This window comes from Pipistrellus kuhlii, unplaced genomic scaffold (genome assembly GCF_014108245.1).
Source record: "Pipistrellus kuhlii isolate mPipKuh1 unplaced genomic scaffold, mPipKuh1.p scaffold_m20_p_12, whole genome shotgun sequence".
Classification (NCBI taxonomy): Eukaryota; Metazoa; Chordata; class Mammalia; order Chiroptera; family Vespertilionidae; genus Pipistrellus; species Pipistrellus kuhlii.
Window position 1 is genome coordinate 28429764 of NW_023425427.1, and position 25351 is coordinate 28455114.

General features: G+C 37.5%; 1 protein-coding gene across 1 annotated transcript in view; it reads right to left on the bottom strand.

The window, feature by feature from the left end:
* TMC1 (transmembrane channel like 1) overlaps positions 1-24508 on the bottom strand; it is a 113064-nt gene extending 88556 nt beyond the window's left edge. The window contains exons 1-2 of the mRNA XM_036433796.2: positions 24351-24508; positions 1773-1820 (exon numbers count right to left, since the gene is read on the bottom strand). Coding sequence (XP_036289689.1) covers positions 1773-1820; positions 24351-24366 — 64 coding nt within the window. The 5' untranslated portion in view covers positions 24367-24508. The remainder of the gene's footprint in view (positions 1-1772; positions 1821-24350) is intronic.
* Positions 24509-25351: the final 843 nt, after the last annotated feature.

Below are 25351 nucleotides of genomic sequence, written 5' to 3' on the forward strand. Positions count from 1 at the left end.
CAAAGCTTGACAGGGATTGAGAAACAATTTCACCCACAAATAACTCAAGAATTCAAGCAGCCACTTAATACTCTACATTTTAGTATATTTTGTATTAAAGGTAAACTATTAAACTTGCAGAGTTTTACCTTGGATGAAAAGTATATCATTAGATTTATCTTTTACCACTTAAGAACAAAAGGCAGTCTTTAGTGCTTTAACTAATTTCTAAATATTCAAATTCTAAAAATATTAATGTTTGCAGTCGCCTACTAAATGCAGATTTGCATATAATGTTACCTTTTGGAATGGTCGCAATTCAGTATTAAAGGGTAGCAGAATATGCCACTTCAAAGTAAGACTATTGGAGTTTAAGATGTACTACCCCAGAATATGCCATCTTGTTACGGTGATTACTTTGGGCAGTAGACACTTTTAAAACAGCAAATTCAGGAAGAGGCTTTCTCAGAACTCCCTTATCTGCCTAAGGACACAGCCTCCAACAGGAATTCAATTATCATAAATCCTCTCCTGAGGAGTTTCATCCCCAGGGAAGGTTGACACATCCAAGGACAGAAGACTAGAAATAGATACCATATTCTGGCAAACTTTGTCACAAACTATCATACTTCCCATGTATTCTTCAAAGGGCCCATTCATCTTTCCTAAAAATCATTTATTCTCTCTTAAGTTTACTTATTTTTTTCCTAGGTATTATCTTATATATGAACTATACGTGTTAATAAACTTGTTTGTGTGGGTTTTTCCCCCCTTGTTAAACTGTCTTATATTACAGGATTCTCAGCTAAAAATTCAGAAAGGTAGAGGGAAAAAGTATTTCCCCACCCCTACAGTATTCAAACCATGGTATCCAAGATATGCATGCGAGTCTGGGCTTTTTTCATAAATTATTAAAAACAAATGGCATTGTGAACATTCACTGGTGGCCATATTGAGGTCAGGTTATTAAATTCATAGTTGATGTATCATCTAATTGAACGATTCTCTAGATGCAGCTTTTCCTTTCAGTTTTGGTAAATTTGAAGCTTTTGCTCACATAATGATTTTTCTCATGTTCTAGCCTAGGGGTGTCGAACTCAATCAGAGAAGGGGCCAAAATCTAAAATCCAGCCTAAATCGTGGGCCGAATGGTTTACTGAACAGTCATAAACTGTCATTGTGATGGAAACGCAGCGGAGTGCAGTGATGACAGCGCGGTGCGGGCCACATTGCAAGGCCTGGCAGGACGGATTTGGCCCGCGGGCCTTGTGTTTGACACATGTGTTCTAGCCCATGAGTGATCTGCATGGGGTTTCAATCCAGGCTCTTGAGCTGAACCTACAGAAAGTAAAAACAACGGAGCAATTTGGACAAATTACAAAAGAACTTGCTGATTCATTTTAATTGAACCACCTGCTCAGTCCAGTCAACATGGCCAATCTGTTTCATTGTAATAGTCTCAACCTTAGAAAAAAGATTTCAGGACAAAGACTTTAACAGGGAAAAAGAGAAATAAAAAAGCAAGTTTTCCAGACTACCAACTAACTTACTTGATCATGGGTAACTTACGAATTGGGTGGTGTGTGTGTGTGAGTGCGCCAATGGAATGGAATATGGAGTAGAGATTCTATTTGCTGGACTTGATCTCTTTTGTGAGACCATCAAAAAAGTGAATCACACATGTTCCTGTACTTACATGTGGTAGCATGATCCCACAAAATAAGAGGGTGAATGCCCTGAACTCGCTGCTTTTCCACAGGAAATTTATCTCAAGTGCGTCCCTCCCCACTTACTTGAACTTTCCTCGGTATCATCTTCACTTTCCTCCACTTGGATTTGTACTGTTAAAGAAAGAAAAAACATAGTGAATCTTTAAGTGATGGTACAATTGTCAGGCACTGTTTTTCACTGTTATTATTTTCATAATAAAGTTAATAAAAACATTTTCAGTAAAATTGTCCAAATGAGCACTGTTTATTAAAAATCCACAGCTACAGCTCCTTATACAGTGTTGAATAAAGACTTTTCTACTTCATTGCCTTCGAGCATTTGCAAAACATCAATTATAAGCCTGTCAGATCAATTTAAAATAGCTTCAACCAAAGTAAATTCTGTTTTGCAATAATTAGACTTGGGGTTTGTTGAATTATTTTACCCTATGAAAATTAAATGTTTATTAAAGCTATATCCACATGCACAATTTGGTTATTATAACCAAATTAGCTTATTAAAACAGAGAATATTTCATTCTAACCAGCTAACCAATGTCAAAAGCCTTTCAAAAAATGCTTAAAGGCTAGTATTTCCTATTTCAATAGTTTCTGTAAGTATTATATAGATACAGCCTAATTTTCTAATATATGATTTACCTTGACAATGGGAAGATAAGTGATATTACAGCTCTTTCTAAGACAAAGAATATTTATTCTGTTTATCTCTCACCCCATACTTAAAAAGTGCCTTGTTTTCAGTTTTGCTCCATTTGTATAAAGGAATATAAAGATTTCATAAAAATTTTAATATAAAATCATATGGGAAAATATATTAATTGGCAGATTTTTTTTTTCTTTGTTAACTATTGCTCATTCATTTCAAGTTTAGTTAACCAGAGACAAGCAAAGCTCTGTGACTTGGCATGGTAAATATTACAGCAGTCTATTTCCTTAGAATCTTGGTCTAGTTAGTAACTTGCTTATAAAATATTGATTTTATCATATTTTTATTTAAGGTGGATGAGCATAAGTTTAAAAAAAAATCAAAGATGACAATGTTGCTGTGAGCATGGGAAATAACCTCCGGTTTTGTTTCTGCTCACACACTGTCACAGCTTATTATTCAGAACTTAACAGGCATATTGAACAGACAGCACATGCCAAGAGTCTAAATTCCATTCACAAAGAAGATTATTGTAAAAGCACTCTTTGCCTTTAAAAGGCATCTGCATAAAAATTTTTAGAATATGCAAAAATGTTATCACTCCATGTCAGCCATGCAGTGTGAAAATAAGTGTTCTTTTGTTCTGAGTGGACATATGCCTTCTGTCACTGGCTGTAGTTGCATCTATACACAAAGATCTTTAAGTCATCACTGAGAGTTTGCAACAGGGAAGGCAGACACGGCTAAGAAGATATTCTATATTCAACAATAGGCCATGGTTTTTCATTTGCAATTAATGCCACCTCCTCCAAGCTTCTTCAGTCAAAGGGAGAATTCCCTAGGAAGGCATTGTAATGCGATAAGATAAGCCTTGGAGGAGGGTCTGGTCAGTGTGTATAATACAGAAACAGCTAAGGACGCATAGCAAAGGCTGCCACACAATCTATCTATTCTACAACACACTAAAGTAAAAATTCACACTAAATATTGTGCTGATTTATGATAATCAACCCACCAGACATGATTAAATACTGTTAATTCAATGAAATAGAAAAAAACAACATTTAAATGAACAAAAATATAAGAAAATCTTTAGGAAAGGTCATATATTAAATAAAAGTCCCAGAATGAAATGTACTAAGCCAAAGAGAAGAGCAACAAAGCCCTTTCCTCTGATGATAGGAGAGAGAAAAAACAGGGCTGGAACATAGGTCATCTTTTCAGGTACGAGAAGGATAGTCATAGACGACCATTAAATGAAACCTAAAAATCCATTAGAGGAGACATCCTGGTGGCTGCAAGTAAAGAACTAAAAAAGAGCCATGGTTTCTGAGCCATGTAATGGGGAGTATTGCAGACATAGCCCCTCCCCTCCTCTGAGTGACTTTCTAACAGAGTGTCTCAGTTGGTACATGATCATCTGCACATTCTCCTTAAATGCCCTCTTTACTCAGTCCAGCCTGTTGTCTGGCGGTTGAGTCAGGGGTCATGAATAGTCATTTTTAATAGTTATTGTGATCATAATTGGTTTGTTCTTGATGCAAAAGGTCAGCAAAGGCAGCCTAGCTGGTCTGGCTCAGTGGATAGAGCATCAGCCTGCGCACTGAAGGGTCCTAGGTTTGATTCCAGTCAAGGATAAGTACCTTGATTGCAGAGTCCATCCCTGGCTCTGGTTGGGTCATGTGCGTGAGGCAACCAATTTATGTGTCTCTCTCCCATTGATGTTTCTCTCTGTGTGTGTCTCTCCTGCTCCCTCCCACTCTCTATAAAAACAATGGGGAAATATACTTGGATAAGGATTAACAACAACAACAAAAGGATCAGAAAAGGCATCATCAGAATTGAGAACTAAACTGCAGCTCTATGGCCCAGCTGGCTTGGCCCAGTGGTTGCACATTTACCTATGAACCTGGAAGTCATAGTTCAATTCTCAGTCAGGGCACATGCCTGGGTTACAGGCTTGATCCCCACTGTGGGGCATGCATGAGGCAGCCTATCAATGATTCTTTCTCATCATTGATGTTTCTATCTCTCTCTCTCTCTCTCTCTCTCCCTTTCTCCCTTCCTCTCTGAAATCATATATATATATATATATATATATATATATATATATATATATATATATATAGGACAGGTGCACAAAATTCATGCACATTAAAGGGGTATTAATTAGAGGAAATATTTTAATATGGTTATTTGCCCTTTCTCTGTAATAGATGAAAGAGATGAAAGAGATGAAAGAAAATTAGTAAAATGTATATGAAAATCTTCCTCCTGTCAGAGTCTGGGGCATGCCACGGGACCCGGAGTCAAGTCTCCATCTACCTGTGGCACCTCAAAATTGCACAAGACCCAGACCCAGATGGCCCTACCCTTGTCAAGCCCTGCCAGGCAGGAGGGCTCAGCCTCTGTGCACCGCAGGATGGGGGAGGGGGGTGCAGCCTCAGGTCCCTATCAAGCCCCTCTTGGGTAGGGGGCACAACCTCATGTCTCCTGGCCCAGCGCCAGGCAGGGAGTGCGCCTTGAGATCCTCTGTCAAGCCCCATTGGGCATGAGACACAGTCTGAGATCCCCAGTAAGTCCCACCAGGTAGGGGGCATGGTCTGAGATTCCCCTGTCAAGCCCCACCATGTGGTGGACACAGTCTCAGGGCCTCTGGAGCCAGGGTGAGGGTCATGGCCTGAGATCCCCTGGCCCAGGGCAGGGGGAGCAGCCTGACGTCCCCTGGCCCAGCACCAGGATGGGGGATGTATCTTGAGGTCCCCTTTAAGCCCCTCTGGGTTGGGGGGCACAGCCTCAGGTCCCCTGTCCAGCCCCACCAGGCAGTGGGGCCTCAGCCTCAGTCCCCTGCCCTGGTCCAGTGCCATACAGCCTTAGGTCCCTGCTGATTGCTCGTTAAGGCTCGTTACAGAAATTTGGCCTCCACTGTGGTTGCAGCCATCTTGTGTTACAGAAACCCTGCCTCTGCTGTGGATGCCACCATATTTTGTGACAGTATGGTGGTCAATTTGCATATTCCCTATTTATTAGATAAGATATACACTGTAGCACTATGACTAGGATATTTAAGACTCCATTGTGAACCTCAGACCAAATTTGATTCTTTAAAATATATTTTTATTGATTTCAGAGAGGAAGGGAGAGGGAGAGAGAGATAGAAACATCAATGGGAGAGAATCATTGATCGGCTGCCTCCTGCACGCCCCCTGGGGATCAAGCCTGCAACCAGGGCATGTGCCCTTGACCAAAAGGGAACCCAGGACCTTTCAGTCCACAGGCTGATGCTCTAGCCACTGAGCCAAACTAGCTAGGGCCAAACTTGATTTTAATGAGCTATTATTTGGCCTGAAAAACAACTGTAATGCTGGTCTGTATCTACTGCAACTCAAAGTGATGCTAAAGAACCAAGCTAAAATAAAACCTCCAAGACAAAAAGCCTGGGCAAAGACACTGAGAGCCCTTAAATGAGAGCTAAGACTGTCTTTCCCTTCTCAGACAATGTTTGGCATGGCCTCTTGCCATCCCTCCTCTCAGCAATCCTAGTAGTTTATTTCCAACCACATGATCCCTTCATGCTTTGGCCGCTTCCCAGCGCCTATTGATTATGTACTTTAAAAATAAACTCTCTCCTGCAGAGTGTCTTGGAGGACAGTGAATAAGAGGACAGGGAGGTCCTGTCAAAATGCTGGAGGCAGCAAGCTAAACTACATTGAAGTAAGCTCATTTAAGACAGGAATATGCAATGGGAACAGATGAACTCCTAGGCAACCCAGATCCTCGTTTCATGCAAATAGACCCAGTAATTAAAAACAGTAAGAGGAAAACAACAGCAAAATGTCACATTTCAGAAGCATTGGAATCGTTCAGCAAAGCGGATGCTGTTCCAGGCTTTCTTTTTCCATCTATAGCACTGCAAGGCGTTTATGGTGCCTCTAGATCAGAGTGGCCAAGTGGCTGGAAGAGTTAAATGATATTTCCTGTTCCTCTGACCCACATTTGTAACTCTTGAAGGGATGTTTGCAGCACCAGGTAATTACTTTGGAAACTAGAAATTCATTCATTCCATTAGCATTTATGGTACACTCATAAGAAAGTACAGAGCAAAATTCCCAGGGATGTGAGTTTGTAGACTGTAGACAAAAAGACTTTGAGGAGTCTCATTATTTTGTAGAAGTGAGATCTATAATTAGTTATGAGTATCTTATCTACCTTATTTGGTTTTTATGGCAATGTATTATTTACATTTTTTAGGCTTTTGGAGAAAATTCTTTTCAAGGTTCCTTTTTTGTGTATGAGTAAATGTCAACATCGAGCCCTTGCATATAAATGGGATACCTTTCACCTCAGACTAAACTGCCTGAAAGAGATATTAATCTATTCTGTATCAAAGACATTTCCAAATCAGCATGGGGTGTGATGTGGGATGTGAGAGGAAGGGAGAAATCAAAAACAACCCAAAGGATTTTGGCCTGGGCAATGAGAAAGATAGATTTGCAAGAAAAGGAGAGGGGAAAGCTATAGAGAGAATAGCATAAATAGGAAAATCAGGTTGAAGATCAGCTTAATTTGACATGTTGGATTTAAGATGCCCATTAACCATCCAAGTTTAAGGTGACTTAGCAGTGGGTATTTGTATCTAAAGTGCAGAAGAAAAGTTTTGGCTGTAAATAAAAATTTTGGAATTATTAGCATTTTTATGTATTTAAAGCCATAAGACTAGGTGAGATATCCAGGAAAATGAATGTAAAAAACAAAAAACAAACAAACAAAAAAACACAGAAAAAAAGACTCCAGAGTTAGGAGGACAGGGATTAAAAAAACAACCAGAGACTGAAAATGAACAATCAGTGAAGTAGGAGGAAAATTGAATAAAAATGATGAGTAACTATGAAATATTGAAGCATAGTTCTTCAAATAGTAAGTTATATATTGGAGTATTTGTGAGAAACTGCAATTATATATTTCATGACACCATTAGTCTACAGAAAGAATAAAAATGGCTTTTTTATTCTGTATGGTTTGGAGGGTTGGCTTTTTTTTTACTATACATATTTAATAAATAAATAGCTATTTACCAAGGCATTTACAGCTCTGTGTGGTTACAAAAAGGTAAGTCTTGCTTTTCCTTTGCATTTAGATTATTTGAGGAAGGGACATTTCTTATTTAACCATGCTGTCATAATATAAATTCAGAGTGTGTGCTCTCACATTGCAATTACCACCATAAAGGGCAACCACTGTAAATAAGTGTGCTGAAATAAAAATACATTCGCGTATGTGGGTTTTTGTGGCTAAAATCTTTTATAGCAATAGGATACCAAAATAACACCCAGATGAAAATTATTCATTATAAAACCTTGGCGGCTATGCTTAGATCCTTGGATTGCTTGGAACAAAAAGGAATGTCTCTGTCCCCCAAAGCATTTCTGCAATATTTGAAGTCATAAAGAATGGTTGTCAGGATTTATAGTTAAGCAAATAAAATGAAACATATATTAAAAAAAATAAAAACACTAAAGAATTACGAAATGACTGAAAGCAGACAATTGTTCCTAGAGCATAAAGAAGCAGGAAGCAAGGCTGGCTGAACTCTGTAGAGTACTCTCAGGCCTTCCTAACACTGCTTTTGTTCCCATAGATGATAATTACTGCTCATTAGCATACATTAGCAAATGTTAATGAGTATCTTATAAAGAACAAAAGGCAGTGCCTGTAGCATAGTCAGAAAGAAGGCTGAATGGTAAGGAAAAGGCAGCAACAGAGGACAGAGAACATGAGTGGGTTAGGACTTGGATTTGTAGTTTCCTGAAATTTGAGAAACTTGTCTTCCTGACAAAATAGTAAAGCACCCAGAAGGATAAAATAATTTACTTCATTTTATTTTCTAGAAAAAAAGAAGAGAAAGAAAAAAGACAAAGCAGTCATTAACTGAAAATGAATCTTTTTTTTTCCTACGCTTTAGCTGTTTAGGAGAAATTGCACTTTGTAGGATTTGCTACTGAATTAGGAATATTAATTAACATTGTCATCAGTTCAGGAAAAGGAATTTTGAATTCTAGGTGTCCTCATTATTTTGTAATCATTGTGACCACCCATCCACCCATTTCAGTTTTTCCCACCACAGACTCAATTTATTATATTCAAATTATTATATAATTTGAGAGATATATATATGTAATTTTATTAAATAGATCACATAGAATGTGGCATATGTGCTAATTTCTATCCTCAGAGCACCTGGTTAATTCTAGCTAGTAATCCACAATGTTAACATCTGAGGGACTAGTCAGCAGCACTGGAGCCATCTCTACCTCAGATTAATACTAGATAGTTTGTTAATTGAAGTAGTGCTCATTAGAAGTGAACTTTGTTAAATTAAGTGTTACTATGTATGTTGGTTGGCTGGATACATTGAACCCTGTCCTGGTTTTTGGAGGGTCAGAGAATATATTAGGCTCAATAATCATCTTTTAGAATGATGGGCCCAGTAGTCTGAAATGGTCTTTTGTTTTGGCACTAAATGGAAGGTTTTGTTATCAAACAAAACCCAAATGAAGTGGGCATTGTTATTCCCATTTTCCAGATAAGAAATCAGAGAACTAGAGAGGAGAAGTGGATAAACAGCCTCAGTTAGCACAGCCAGTAATTTACAGAGTTGAGGTTTGGCCTGAAGTCATCCCAAATCCATCACCAAGCTTTATTGATTTTAAATCCTTGCATCTATCTGTCTGTTGCTCTCAGTCACCACTGTCAACATTACAGAAGAGCTATCATTGCCTCTTTACAGGAAAACTAAATTAGCTTCCCTTGTGCATTCAACCCATTTTCCATGGTGCAGTCCATTGTATGCAAAATGACTTTGACATTTACTTTTTAGATTGTGTTTGCGTTTGGCAATATATAAACTACAAGTTTTCAATTCTGCAGCAAATTGCCTCTTAATAACAGCCAATAGGATATATCTTATCCTCTTTAGATGACTTCATAAAAAAATAACAAATAAAATAAAAACTTTTATATCCTCAAGGAAATATGTTTCTCAAGAATCTCCAAAATTGCCATTCATTGTAGAGCATCAAAAGAATTAATATAATAGATTTCCCCCTAAAGTATTATATATTACATTTTGCACAAATAACAAATGCTTTGGTTTCAGTACCCCTGAAATCTATATAATTTTGTTAATAACAAATGTCACCCCAATGAAAAATGCATTAAAAATGTAAAAATGACAAAAAAAAACCCCAAAAAACAAAAAAGGCAAGAAACTAGGTACATATAGAATTTTCTTGAGTTGGATAAGAGTTGGGAGTGTTACCAATGTAACAATTTTTTTCGTACTAACATGCAATGTTAGTATAGATGTTAAAGAATAATATTAAAACGAAGAAAATAATTTATATCTGTGACTCTATGATTCATTCCTGGGATCATTTTGGTCACAATTATTAAACATTTTGCATGAAGATTATAACTAGTAATTTTTCTTGAAATATTAATATTATTGCATGTAATATTATTATATTTAAGATTTTTGTCTTGAATATTGGCATTTATTGCATGTAACATTTTTATATTTAAAACAATTTTTCTTGGAAAAAAATTAATTTTCATTTCTAAAAATAAAAAGATTATAACCAATGATTTCTAATTATCTTTCTCTTTTACAGAATAATCAGTGCCAAAACTGACCACGTTTTGGCTCTGATATTCTGCTAAATCACATTTCTCTTAAGGGTCAACCAATTCCTGGGTGAAATTGATACTTCAATGAAAAACAGAATAGCATATAACCTATGACAATAAAATTGAGACCATAAGTCTTTTTTATTAAAAAAATCTAAAATTATTTAAGACTTTTCCTTGTGCAAAACACTTTCCAACTAATCTCATTTCACGTCCTGCTCATAAGAGTGCAATAAGATAGTAATTACTAACATTATTTTACCTGTGAGAAATCTGAGGCTCAGAAAAATGAACTGACTCGTTAAAGTCTCTATAGTAAGAAAGCGGCAGAACCACAATTCTAAGCCAGGGGCATGAGTATGAATTCCAAAACTCCAATTCTTTTACAATATAATTTATTATTCTTCTAAAGTGAAGCATTGTCTTCAATGTGGAAATGGACAAGCTAATTCAGGATACACATCCAAGATTTACCGGGTGTACCAGTTAATAATGCAGAATTTGTACTCAAAGAAAACATGATAATTTCAAGAGAAACATCAGAAGTGCTTTATGCAAAGTAATGTCCATTGCTACCTACACATTTCCCTATCTTTCAGGTAATTTGAGGATACCATCCCAATAGAACTTTTCTTGTTTAGAGGCAAACCATTAAGAGACCCAATTTTCCACTTCTTCATACGTTTTGAAGTGCTGCTCAGAAAGTGCGTGTGCCATCGACCAGAACAAGTGGTAATCTGAAGGAGCAAGGTCTGATCAATACAGCAGGTGGGTTACTACTTCCCAGGCAAGATCTTTTAATATGTCTTTAACTGGCTTTGAAGTGTGTGATGGTGCATTATCATGAAGCAAAATTACTTTGCTGTGTCTTCTGGAACATTCTGGTCGTTTCATGATCAAAGTGTGGTTCACCTTAATTATTTGTTGTTGGTAGCAATCAGTATTGATGGTTTCACCTGGTTTTAGAAGCTCATAATACATTACACTTTCCTGATCCCACCAATAACAGAGCATTGTCTTCTTTCTGAAGTGATTTGGCCATTTAGTTGATGTTGATGGTTGACCTGGATCAACCCATGATTTTGTGTGTTTGGGATTCTCAAAACTTTTCATTGCCAGTCAGAATTGGATGCAAAAAAGACTTTCTTTTGTGCCGTTGAAGCAACATTTTGCTGATGACTTTTCAGTTTTCCATTTGTCTTTCGTTCAGTTGATGTGGCACCCACATTTTTCTTCCTTTAAAATATTTCCCATTGCTTGTAGATGATCAGAAATTGTTTGCTGAGTAATATTTAACCTTACTGCAAGTTGTTTTTGAGTTTGACATGCATCTTCATCCAATAATGCTTGTAATTGTTGGTCTTCAAACTTTTTCAGTTGACCTGAATGTTCTGTCTTTCACATCAAAATCATCATTTTTAAAGTGTTTAAACCAGCATTCACAAGTGTCTTGAGATGGAGCAGGTTCACCATAAGCTTCCCAAAGTATTCAAAAACACTTTTCTTCAAAATAAAGTAATGAATTAAAACTTCTGGCAAATGCTCTTTTTTTTGGCATGAAATTCGACACTTTTAAATGTAAAAATATCTATGATGTTAACTTCAGCAAATTTGACATGAAGTTTTGAAGCTTGTTGTCAATACAACAAAATAGCATACATATTAAATCACATATATACCAACATATGTGTAACTCCATCTATGGAAAAAAATCCACATTATTAACTGGTACCACTAGTATCTGTGCCTGATGGAACTGACTATTAAGATCAATAGGTTGCCCTAGCTGGTTTGGCTCAGTGGATAGAGCATCAGCCTGTGGACTGAAGGGTCCCGGGTTTGATTCCAGTGAAGGGCACATGCCTGGGCTGCAGACTTGATCCGCAGTAGGGGGTATGCAGGAAGCAGCTGATCAATGATTCTTTCTCATTATTGATGTTTCTATCTCTCTCCCTCTCTCTTCCTCTCTGAAACCAATAAAAATATATTTTAAAATAAAGATCAATATGTTCTAGTTCAATTCTTTTATCCTATCAAATAAACTCTGGATATAAATTGTTCAAACAATTTGGCAAAGATCACCCAGCCAATAAATGGCAAACCCAAGATTTAAATCTTAGTCTTCTATTTCCATCTGTTTTCACACCAGCATTATAAAAGTTCACTGGAAAGGTGCAAAAGTCTCTGCTACAAAATCAACAATGATTAATGAAAGCAACTTAGCAACACAGTGTGTCTGACATAGGACATAAACTTAGATCCAAATTCAGGTTTCCACCATCAGCTTCAATTGCTACATGGTCAAAATGTGATAAACACAAAATGAATGGAGGCACCTCTCACAAAGCTTTAACATAGCAGATGCTCAATGGTGCTTGTTCAATCAATCCCATGTAATAATGAGGTAATATGCAAATTGACCATCACTACAACACAAGATGGCCATCCCCTGAGGTTAAAGATGGCCGCCCCATGTGGACAAAAGATGGCTGCCACAAAATGGCCAGCAGGGGAGGGCAATTATGGGCCATCAGGCCAGCAGGGGAGGGCAGTTGGGAGGGACTAGGTCTGCAGGGGAAGACAGTTGGTGGTGACCAGGCCTGTAGGGGAGGGCAGTTAGGGGCAATCAGGCCAGCAGGGGAGCAGTTAGGCATTTATCAGGCTGGCAGGGGAGGGCTTAGGGAGTGATCAAGTTGGCAGACAGGCGAGCAGTTGAAAGCCAGCAGTCCTGGATTGTGATAAAACAGTCGGACATTCCCTGAGGGGTCCCAGATTGAAGAGGGTGCAGACTGGGCTGAGGGACAACCCCCCTCCCAAGTGATCTTATAATGATTTTATAGACTATGTATTTTGGATATAAGATGTCTAAAATAAATGCCTTACGGACGCAAACAAAGAGGAAGATAGACTGAGATGAAATGAGCCAAAATTTTAAGTCATATCTAAATGATGAGATTGTAAGAAGTTATTTCCTTCTTCTTTAGTCTTTTTCTGCATTTCCAAATGATTATAGTAAGTGTATATTATCTTTAAAAATACAAAGTTGTGTTTTTGGTTTTGTTTGAAAAGAATGACATTTAGAAAGACAAAGAGTGAGGAGAAATTCTGAGGAAAAGCTACAAAAAGTCAGAAGTTACTACTTAGCTATGTCTTGTAAGACCTCATGCAAACTCTTCTGTGCTTACCCTTGCAATTATAAAACATATCCCATGTCTCTACAAAGAAGGCCTGAATTCTAAAACATCATGAGGGGGAAAAAAAGTAAAAAAAAGAAACAGGAACAGAGCAATCAGTATTTAGCAAAAAACATTTGATTCCCACAGTGGTAGGAAGAAAGAAGCCAACTCATAAAATGTTAATAGTGCTTTCTTTAGCAGTGGCTAAAATGTTCCAGCTTGTAATAGAGCTCAGGAAAATGCTTCTGGAACATTCTGGATGTTTAAAGAGAAGTGATGAGAGAGGGTGTTAGTCAATTAACTCTACTTTGTCTTAGTTGCCAAATTAAGAAACCTCAGTTGACTATTTTATTCTTAGGTAAAGCTCCTGACATGATCCTTATTTTATAAAGAAGAGATCAGTAGTAAAAGGTGGTTATGATATTTATCCATTAATTGATTCCAATAAGAATATACTTAGTGTCTATGAAGGCAAACAAAGCACTAAAAAGGACTGTACAGCTTAGTTGAAGGAGCATTGTCTCATTCTTAGAATCAATCAGATATGAGTTCAAATCCTAGCTCTGCCACTCAAAAGGTGTGACCACAGTCACCTTTTTAACCTCTCTGAGCATTAGCTCCCATTTCAATAAATCATGGAAACAAATAATCTCAGAGGAATGTCGTGATAATTAAATCAATAAAATACGTGTGGCAGTTTCTGATATATAAAAGGCATTCAAATCTATATTAATCTAATGACACCTGAGGACCCATAAAGCAAATAAGATACTTCCTTTTCATTCCAGGGGTTCTCAGTCTTGCTAGAAGACAAGCTACGCACATATAAAACATTTGGTGTAAGGAGGAATATATTTGATTACCTGATATTTAATGTCAAGCATAGGAGCTGAAAGGAGATATCCCAGAGTGGAAATGATCAGAGTAAGCAGCACAAAAGAGACATACTTCAACTGAGTCTCCAGGTGTAGGATCTTGGAAGTCATCAATTTCATCCTAACAACAGGAATAAAGCTGAACAAACCGAAAATCAACAGCTCTTCTTAGATCTGTCTGAGAACTGAGGTCACTGGGCAAACTGCAACCCACAAAACTGGAGAGAGAGACAAGAAAGATACAGCAGAAACCTCTGCAGGAACTGTTACTGGGTAGGGAAACCTCAACTGTAATTGACAAATTACTGGAGGCTCCTCTGGACAACTCTGAGAATTAAATTGAATCTCTAACAAGAGAGTAGAATTGGTGGAGGGGAAGGACAACTCCACTGGGGAAAGTGAGGGTGGAGGTGAATTTAAAACAATAGATGCTGTTACATGACCATGTTACTCATAAACAATTAAAAAATTACAAAGGATTAAAAATGCACAGGGCCCACAGAAGAAAACAGTGATGGCTGTGTTATTAATGAATAAATTCATTTAAATATGGTGAATTGTATATAGATGTTTGTCTTCAGTATTTACCATGATCCAACTACACAGGGTAGTAAAAGAATTTTAAAACGTATACATCTGCAAAGAGGGAACATCAGCAGATGAAAGCTGTCTACAAGACTGCAAACATGAGAAAAAGAAAAAAAAAGAGGTGTCCGGTTTACCTAAGCAAAGGAATGTAATAGTGCATGTATATTTTTATAGTGAATGTAGTGGGAATGAAGAGGAATGATCTGATTTACACTTCAGAATCTAGGGGTCAGACATTCCAGGTAAAGGCAGAGGTGAAACTATGGGTAGAAACTGCCCTAACCTGAAAGCAACCCTGGAAGTTCCCTTTGTCACTCCCACCTCACTGAGGATGCAAAAGCAGCCAGATTGGGGGATGGGGTGCATGGGGGAGGGGGGGGCGACCACTACCAATTACCATTAATTTTCTTGCCTGCTTTAATTTTCTTCACAGCACCATCACCACACAGCATCAGGTTATCTAGTTATTTGTTAATTGATCCACTCTTTATTTTTCCCACAAGCAAGTACGTTCCAGGAAGAAAAGAGCTTTGTTGCTCTTCTTCAAATCTATCCTTAGGGCCTGGCAAAAAGTAAGAATTTAGTAAATATTTGAAGCATGAATGAGTGAATGAATGAACGAATTAACAATAAGAATATTACCAATACCTTCCAGTCTCATACTTGCTCCATTTTCTCAAGCTTTGGGGCCTTTGACTTATAGAAATCTTTTCCAAGAGGAAGAAAGATCATGAGCAAAGTCACCAGGAAGAAGGCACAGGCGGAACAGACACTTGCCAAAGGCCAAAGAGATTAGGATGCTTCTTCAGGGCTCCTCCCTAATTTTGTTAGAGAAGATTCTATATTTTCCTCAACTGCATCTCTCATACCTCTCAATACCAAAGTACTTTTAAATGGAGCTATTGTAAATCTTTCCTCTTAAAATTTCTGATATATTAATTTGCCATCTTCTCACTAGAGCATTCATGCAGCTGGCACCTCTGCACGTCACATATCCCAAGCGTCCTCCATCCGGAGGAGATGCGACTGCAAGGGATAGTGAAACAATTAAGGCTGGGAGCCAAAATCCCATTATGCAAGTCATTCTTCTTCATAGAGAAAGTTAATATCACTCACCCCTGAATGGGATAATTTTCCCTCCTACCAGTCGGTGCTGATAGCACACATGTATTGAACACTCTCACCTACATCTAGACATGGACCAGGAGAAATATTTATTAGGGAACAAAAATCTAAACAGGTGTAAAGGAAGCAAACTACTGAAGATTAATCTCCAAGTCTCTAAACCAAGGTGGTATGATGCCAGTCAGGTCTCTTAACCCACTACGTGAGCCACCAGTTGCCAGACTTGTGGATTCCAAAAGAGAAGTTTGCAGTGGTCCATTGCAGTTTGCAGATGCTTCCACACATCTCACCCCAGGTTATTTGAATGCAGTGTAAAGCACCCTGGATGTGATATTCTATGCTTGAAATATCTTTGTATCACTTTCAATAGCAATCTATCTAAATAAGTCATGAAGTCTAAAAACATACTTTCTGAAGTTCTCCCTTTGGTGTCCTATAACCTACCAAGGAAAACAATACCAGAGGCCAACCTCCATGTCTGACACCTCCCAAAGCAGAATTAAGAACAAGGAGTCGAACCCTAGACTAGAACTGCCTCTTCTTATATCCATCAAAAAGCAGGTCTCAGAAGGTGTCCTATAAAACCTAAGTCCATCCTTCTTGTGAGGATATTTGGTATTAAAAATTAGCCACATCCCTGCTTTCCCACATTTCCCAGTATAATCAGTGACACGATATGACCTGAAATTTCTAGAAGAATCCTGATTAAAAATATTTTTCTAGCTATGATCTGTTATTATAATTTTTTATGTTTCCTTATTTTAAAAGTAGCCAATTGTGGAATATATAGCTTATTAAGTGAATATGCTTTCTTTCATGTCATTAAAACAAAACCTTTGAGTGCTATTAAGCATCAAAACATGAAAGATGAGCTCTGACACATACAAAGTTTCCAAAAGAGGCAGGACAAATGTCATCTAGTAAAAGAGATCCAGATTTGGACAAGATAAGTCATTCCCATATTTTCTTCCTGTTGGCAAATCTGGACTGCTCCATCAGACCTAACTGAAACATCCTTCAAGTCTATCAACCTATTTCAGTTCTGATTATGGGCTCTGCAAACAACATTTGCATTGTACTCTGGTTCCCCTTTAGGGCAAAAATGTGCTAGCCAGCAGACACAAACCATCCATCAGCATAGCAAGTAGCCAGTTGACTACAACAAGCTCACCTAATCCTTGGACTTTTCCACTCTTGTGAATTTGAAAACAAAATGTTACAAAACAAAATTTTATTATGAAAGTTTTTAACTATGTAAAGAAACTCACAAATTGGGGGGAAATGATTTGGCCAAGTGTCTCAATATTTGGGCTGGAAAAAACTGATCACTACCCGTATTAGGGACATAAATAACATCGTCACTCCAAAGCACTTGAAAAGTGACATGTAAATGTTGCAGACTTAATGCCAAAGAAAGTATAAAGAGGAAGAAATAGAATCTTGCTGAGGAAAACCAGAAAGCATCAAAGAGGAGGTGGTAATCAATTGAGCCTTAAAGATAGGCAGAGTGTTGATAAGCAAAGATTGAAAGAGACTAAAGTGACTACTTCAATAAAAGAAAATGTAGAGGTTGGAGCATGTGCTCAGCATGCAGGGAATGAAGTAGGTCAAACAGATTAAATATGAGTTCAAAGGAAGACTAGATTCAAATGGCAGAAAGCCATGACATACCAGTTTGGAGAATCTAAATGTTGCATGGCAGCAATGCAAACCATGTAAGCCTTCTGATAAAGGAAAAGACACAATGGAATGGTACTCTAGGAATTAGACAAGATCTGAAAAAATATGAGCCAGGGCTAGAAAACTGAAAAGTATACTTTCTTTTTTAAAAAATATATTTTTATTGATTTTAGAGAGAAGGGGAGAGAGAAAGAAACATCAATGATGAGATAGAATCACTGATTGGCCTCCTGCATACCCACACTGGGGATCAAGCCCACAACTTTGGCATGTGCCCTGACCAGAAATTGAACCGTGACCTCCTGGTTCAGAAGTCAATGTTCAACCACTGAGCCACATAGGCTGGGCTGAAAAGCACACTTTCAACTACACATAATTTACATTCCAGTGTAAAAATCACATAACATTTTCCACGCAGATACCTGATGAAAGCAGGCTAGAATGAAAACTGGAAGACAGAGAGCTTTAGACTACTAGATCCTAGATCATGATGGTATGTATTATAATACTAGAGGCCCGATGCATAAAATTCATGCAGGAGTAGGCCTTCCTTCCCCCGGCTGCCAGCACCAGCTTCCCTCTGGAACGCAGAACCTGAGGTTGCTTTCAGCCACTGGCAGACACCCATGACCCAGGCTTCCTTCACAGCCCAGTTTTTTCTAGGAGGTCGTCTGGAAGGATGTCTGGTCTAATTAGCATATTATGCTTTACAAATTGAACTACTTCATAATTTTGAATGGAACTTTCAAGCATCTCCTGGAGGGTCCAGGATATGTTTTTCAGGAAGAACCTCACCATGAAGATATTAAAAACTAGAATATATTTATTTTCTAAGTATCCAGTGGAAGTTTAGTATTACCAATATCCTATATAATAAAAGCCTAATATGCAAATTGTTTGACCAGGAGTTCAACCGCTTGCTATAACATGTGCTGACCACCAGAGGGCGGCACAGAACATGATGGGTGTCAGTGATGCAGTGCTGGCAGCAGGCAGCAGTAGAGGCGCTGCCAGCCCCAAAGGGCCCCTACAAGAGTGGGCTGCGGCAGGATGGTAAAGCAGGTGAGGGGTGGTGCCGGGCCACAGCAGGATGCCAGGTAGGGCTACAGGGCTGCAAGGCTGTGGGCATGAGCTGGGGTCCAATCCCCAAGACACCCCCCCACCCTACCCATGCAGGAATTCATGCACAGGGTCTCTAGTGTATCTATAAGAAACTTTTGTGTGGAGTCAGAGAAATTCTATAATTCTAAAACTATTTATTGGAGAGGTGGAGCAAAAGCACAAAAGCAGGAAACCTTTTCTTGCTTGAATCAAAAACATATTTTCAAAGACAGACAGAGTAAGGGGTGGACGAAGATGCCATGTATTAGTCATTGCCTCTCAAAAGCCAGATGTTTAAGAACTGGAAAATTGACTAGAATGAAATTCAGTAAGTTCAATGCAAAGGAAATATATTTGAAATAGGGAATTCCATTTCACAAAATCACCATATGTAAAGGCTTAATTTGCACACAATATTGGCTGTGAGGTGAAAAAAAAAGTGAAACAGAAACAGAAAAAAAAATCAACTATTGTTATTGGGAAGGCTGTTTAATTCTTTATTACCTAGGAAATGTTATGATGTTACATACATGGGGAACACATTTTCAGTTTTGACTTCAAGCAAAAAACTAGCATTACTATATAGGGGGCAGAAAGACCTCTTCAAACTAGACAGGAAGGTTGTAGACAACCCTCCCCTCAAGGGGAAAGAACAGACATGAGAATTAAGAGACCATTACACCTCAGGAATAGAAAAAGACTTGTGTAGCATCATGAAGTCATTCTCAGAGTTAGAAAGCAAAGACTGTGAACTCTCTGCCATAGGTAATTAAGGCTCCGTAATCACAAATAGAGATCCCAGCTAAGATTAGACCAGGAACAGAATGGAGCACACAGATAGTGGATGAGCCATACTACCCTATAAAAAATTCCTTAGCTGTCCTGCTTTAAGGTTCTAACCAGTTCTCTTTATAGGAAGAACTGGATATTTATATCAAAATATATTATATGCCCTGCTAACTATAATTACAGTTCACTTCAATAAGTGATCCTCTGTGGAAAGGGTAAACAAATGCTACCTTTAATCAGGCTCCATCAGATTTCACTTCCCCAGCCCTAGATAACATTTTAGGCAGATCCTGTAGCCTTCTGGTCATTTACAGTTATAAGAACCATATCACCTTGATAATTCATATTCATTTTCTGGTATTAAAATATTAAAATATACAGTTCAATATAAATTAAGACTTCAGTCTTATATCCTATTCAAAGCATCTCCTTTTTACTCCTGCCAAGAACCTGGTCATGGAGACTGAAGTAGAAGAGGGAATTGAAGGCATCTTTTCGACCATTTCTTTTGATTTATGCCTCCTCCACTCAGTATGTGGTTTCCAGTTCATGCATGAAATAGAATAGTAAAATGAGTATTGGAAGGGCAAAAAGTTAAGCATTTTTGCTCATACTGGGTGACCACCATGCCTTATTGTGGTTCATCTCATGGGAAAGTTTTGTACATTCTTCAGAGCCATCTCTTTTGCACTGAGGAAACTCTCACACTTTGGTTGTTAACTTGGTTAATGCATTCCACTGAGGGTCTTTTGCTAAACTTCCTTATATAATTCACCCCACAGGCAGCTTCTGTAGCTGTACAATCCTCATCCCTGAAAACAACCTTCTTGGGTGAACAATTACCAAAATCACCCAATCCCTGATACTTTCCACTGCATCTACTTGGCTCAAGAGGAATGTATGGATAAGTTATGAAAATATAAGCTGTTTTCAATAATTCAATAATATTTCAAATCAACACATATTCCTATTTTCAGGTAATGCATATTATATAACTTAGCAAAAACATTGTCTATAACAAAGAGGAAGAAAGGGAGAAGAGAATTCGAATTTGTGGAGGATTTTGTGCATATAAGTAAGTTAGTCTAAAAGAGATGGAATTATTAGTTCTAGTGAACAACTATCACTTTATTATCCCAATTAATCTGCTTTTATGGGAACTTTTCTACCAGCCTCTCTCTATTTTCTATGAACTGTGCCCTGATTAAAAGCAAAACACACACACACACACACACACACACACACACACACACACACACACACGTTTATTCATCCACATAGCTGAGAAATGAAAGCTTTAGCCACTCTTAGCTTCTCCTTAACCTGTTTATAAAAGAGAGAAAGTCACAGGGAGCCAGAAAGAATGAAGCAGATTTATAGAAGTAAGAAACAAAGACAGTTTTCTGGGTTTGCTATAGTGCTTTAGTCTCCAGGTCTAGCTGAGCTTGAGATTCAACTTCATTCTTGCTTTTGGATTCTATGAGTGGATGCCACCTCTAGCTTTATTTTAGCTTTAGGCTCGCTAAGTTGCAATATGTTATCTTTAACCAAATTGCCCTTAGCATACCCATTCAAGATCTAATGCCTGCAAGAAGTGAAGAAAGAATTCAAACCTGGGTCTGCATGATCCCAGCATTTGTCCCACTTTCCACACTGCCAAGAGATAAGGACATGGTGTAGTGATAAGAGCAAGAACAGGTTTGTAATGCAAAAACAGAAGTATAGCAGTCAGAAAGTTGATATAATCATCCAAACATACTCATATCTGTTCAGATTTATATCCACTGAATGTTTCAGCTCTACATCTAAGGAATGATCTAGATAAATTGAAGAATGTTCACTAGAGAGCCATAGAAAAAGATTAACTAGTTGGAAATGAAAAAAAGTACATAGTGTATATTGCCTCTACAATTCAATTCACACTTCATATCCTGCACTCAACTATCCTTCTCATTATGGTCTAATACTACATTTTAACATTTTCTATGTATTTTGTCTCATTTCCCCAAATAGCTTATGAGCTTTTTCAAGTCAAGGAGTATTTGTTATACTTTATGTTGTATTCAATAAGTATTGTGTTAAATGCATAAAAGATACATAGCTTGTTCAAACCCAGGGAGATAAGAGGATAATTTAATAACAGTACTGGTAAATATGAATCTCTACATTGATGGAAATTGATTTTCCTCATACAACAGCCAGAAGAGGAAGAAGAATTCATTTTTCTTTTCCCATTATAATATTCCACATGGATAAACTCAATATATATGAATATTGGCATGAGGAATCCAGATACTAAAAATCTGTATCACTGCCTAAAAGCCAGGTCTGTGAGAACTACTCCAAAGTATAAAAATATGTTTGTAGATATTCTCATTTATCTGCTAACATTACCTAAAAGCTATGATGAATAAACGGAATCAAATAATTAAGCCCAAGCATACTATAAACATAATATTGGAATTTAGCTTCTAGCCATAGTGAAGTAACTAGAAATACATTAACTCTCTTACTTTAAGCAACTAGAAAGTCAGATAAAATACGTTTAATGTCTCTTTTTAGACATTGTGCAATAGACAGCACAAGACAGTGATCTCTGAAAGGAAAGCAAATGCAATTAGCACTGACATTGCCTGATCAGTTTTTCCTGAGAGTTTCTAGGTTGTAACACAGGGAAAGGGAATCCAAATGGAGGCTTTAGGTCTCACTGAGATGAGGAGACACTGTTCTGGTTTTAGGGAGCCGAATGCATAATTTGTGTTGTGAAATAACGAAAAAGAAAGGAGCTACCAAGAAAAAAGCCCTGGAGATCTACAGAAAAACCCTTTGGGGCTGAGTACTGACATGTGCCTACATATGTGGTGACTACACAGCCAAGGAAAGAACCATGAGAGAGGAGTGGGCAGGAGAGTTTCTGGAGCTCACAAGAGTCAGGAGTTCCAGTTTGCCACCAGTCAGAGAGGAGAGACCTCCTTATCCATGGAGCATCGGTTAGAGTCCTTAGAAGGTTACTGCCTAGGCCAAATTAACCCTGTGCTGAACTCACCTTAACAAAGTTTAACAGCAACACTCAAAAACATCCAGCTAATTAAAAGTAACTGAACTGCATCCCAGAAAATTATCCAACAATGTATTTAAAAAGACAAAAATAATCCAGAACCCAAAAATGTAAAATTCAACATTACCAATAATGAATAAAAAAGTTTACCAGGTAAGGAAAAAAGAAGGAAAAATAATGCCTCACAACCAGGAGAGCAATTCATGAATCAATAGAAACAAATACAGAAATGACAGATGATGGAATTAACAATAAACAGCTATTATAAATACATTCCATATGCTTAAGAACATCATAAGAAAAGTATATATTTTAAAAATGTAATTCAAATCCTAGAAAGGAAAAATACAGCGTCTGAAATGAGAAATATACCAGATGGGGTGAACAATAAATTAGACATTGATGAAGAAAAGAGCCCCAAACTCAAAGACATAGGTATAGTCCAAATCAAAACAGAGGGAAAACAAGATCTTTTTAAAAAATGAAAGCACATCTGTGGCCTGTGGGATGATATTAAATAGTCTGAAATATATGTAATTGGAGTCCCAGAGAAGAAATCAGAAAAAAATGAGAAAATTATGGCCAAAATTGTTTTACATTTGATAGCAACTATAAGCCCAAGATCCAGGAAGCACTGCAAATTCTAAAGAGAAAAGAGACGAGTAAAACTATGTCGAGGCACAGCATAAACAAATTGCTAAAAAGACAAACAAACACACAGTAATTCTGAGAATACCTTAAAAGCAGCCAGAGCAAAGTGACACAAAGACTGATCAAACTTTTCATCAGAAACTATAAAAAGAGAAACCTCTAAAGCACTGAAAGGAAATATATATATGTGTGTGTGTGTGTGTGTGTGTGTGTGTGTATTTCTATTTCCATAAAAAATACATGTGTGTGTGTGTGTGTGTGTGTGTGTGTGTGTGTGTGTGTATATATATATATATATATATTTCCATCAAAAAAGTCTTTCAAAATTAAGGTAAAGACTCTCTCAAACATACAAAATTTGAGTAAATTCATTGCCAGCAAACCTGTATTACTTGAAATATTAAAGGAAGTTATTCAGGCAGAAGAAAAATGATACCAGATAGAAATTTGGATCTAAAATATGAAGAAAAAACACTGGAAAAGATAATATATTGGTAAATAAAAATGAGCCTTTTTATCTTTATTTTAAAGATATATGAATATTTAAAGCAAAAATAATGATAAATGGTAGATTTTAAAATATATGAGGGATTAAAATATGTAAGAGCAATAACACAAAGGACGGGAGGGAGAAAAAATTATACTATTGTAACATTCTTAAAATATATGTAAAGTAGTGTATCATTACTTGGATGTTGAGTTCAATAAGTTAAAGATGGAATAACAACAACAAAAAAATATATCCTAACATACCAATAGTGGAGACAGGATGGAATTTAAAAATACTTAATCAAAAGAAGGTAAGAAAAGAGAATAAAGAGCAAAAAATAGGTTTTTATGTCTCTTTTCTTCACTTGCTCTGCCTTAATCCTCTTTCCTCTCCTTTTCAACTTTACTTAATCCAGACTGTATTTAATCCACAAACGAAAGCAAAGCAGGTCTCCTTCACCAAGCTGTCCCACACACCAATCTCAGGGTAGGACACTGTTATGGACTGAACCCCAAATTTGAGTTGCTGCACTGGAATCTCAGTGTATTTTGGTGAAACCATAGGTGCATTAAGGAAAAGAAGTTGAAGAAATATTAAACCCTTCCCAATTTCTTAAGAAACTCACAAACACACACACACACACACACACACACACACACACACACACACACACAAGGAAAAGCCCCAAAGAGGGAACAAAAATTGTGAAAAGTCTTCTCAGTGTCCAATCTCTAAGAAAGGTAGGATATTCTACAACAGGTCTTTATTTGAAATACCTTTCTTGGGCGGCATCCTGGGGGTGTCCTGTCAGAGTGCCTCAGCCCCCGAATGACCTGGAGAAGGATGGCAGGTTGAAGAGACAAATGTTACAGGTGTGGCCCAGCACATCCACACACGTCTGCCTGTCGCTGAAGGCGCTCCCTGGTGCCATTTCACAGTCTGAAACATAAGAAGGTACTAATTTCCTTGCCATTAAATTTTCATGAATGTTTACTTTGCCATTTAGGGATGGAGTATGCAGGTCAAAGGGGCTGTATTTGGAACTTTTGTGTGAAATAAAACAAAACTGATCCTATTCAAAGCAAATCTGGCTCCATCCCACTCTGTACATGTTTGCCTGCCTAGTTTTAAATCCCTTTCATTCTAGGGTTTTATCCTTATTACATATATTGGGGGCAGTGTAAGTGAGTGCACTCTTAGAAAGGTGAGAAATACTGACCGCTAAGTATACTGGGTAAATTAAATGGGTAAATAAAGAAGAGACTCTGACACCTGGAGTTTGAACTTAAGCCACAAAGCTCCAGGGCATTCTCCAATGTGAGGAAACTTGGAGACGATATATTCATTTTCTCAACTTCTTCGAAAATAAAACTTGCTATAAGAGGAAATTGTTATTTCCTAGGCAAAATCTTAAGACTTTTTTTTTTCTATCAAAACTTCTCATAGAAACGTAGTCATCTTTTCTTATAATGGTGAACAAAGTAGATTTTCATCATTAAAAGAATAAAAGGGACAGAAAGGGCTGAAATTTAATGTTGCAAAACAGGCGGTCTTTTTGAGAGTGAGGACATCGGCATTCTCTGGTTACTTTGGTGATAGCCGCTGCCCTTGGCAAGAAGGAGCAGTGTTCTGAAATGGATCCTGGTGGCACATTTACACCAGACCAGCTTTTGGCTTCACAAATGGATTCTTTTAGAATATAAAGGTCAGTTACATAGATTTTAGCTGAAGTAGTTTGTAACGTCCTCAGAATTATGACTCAAATTAAAGCTCTGTA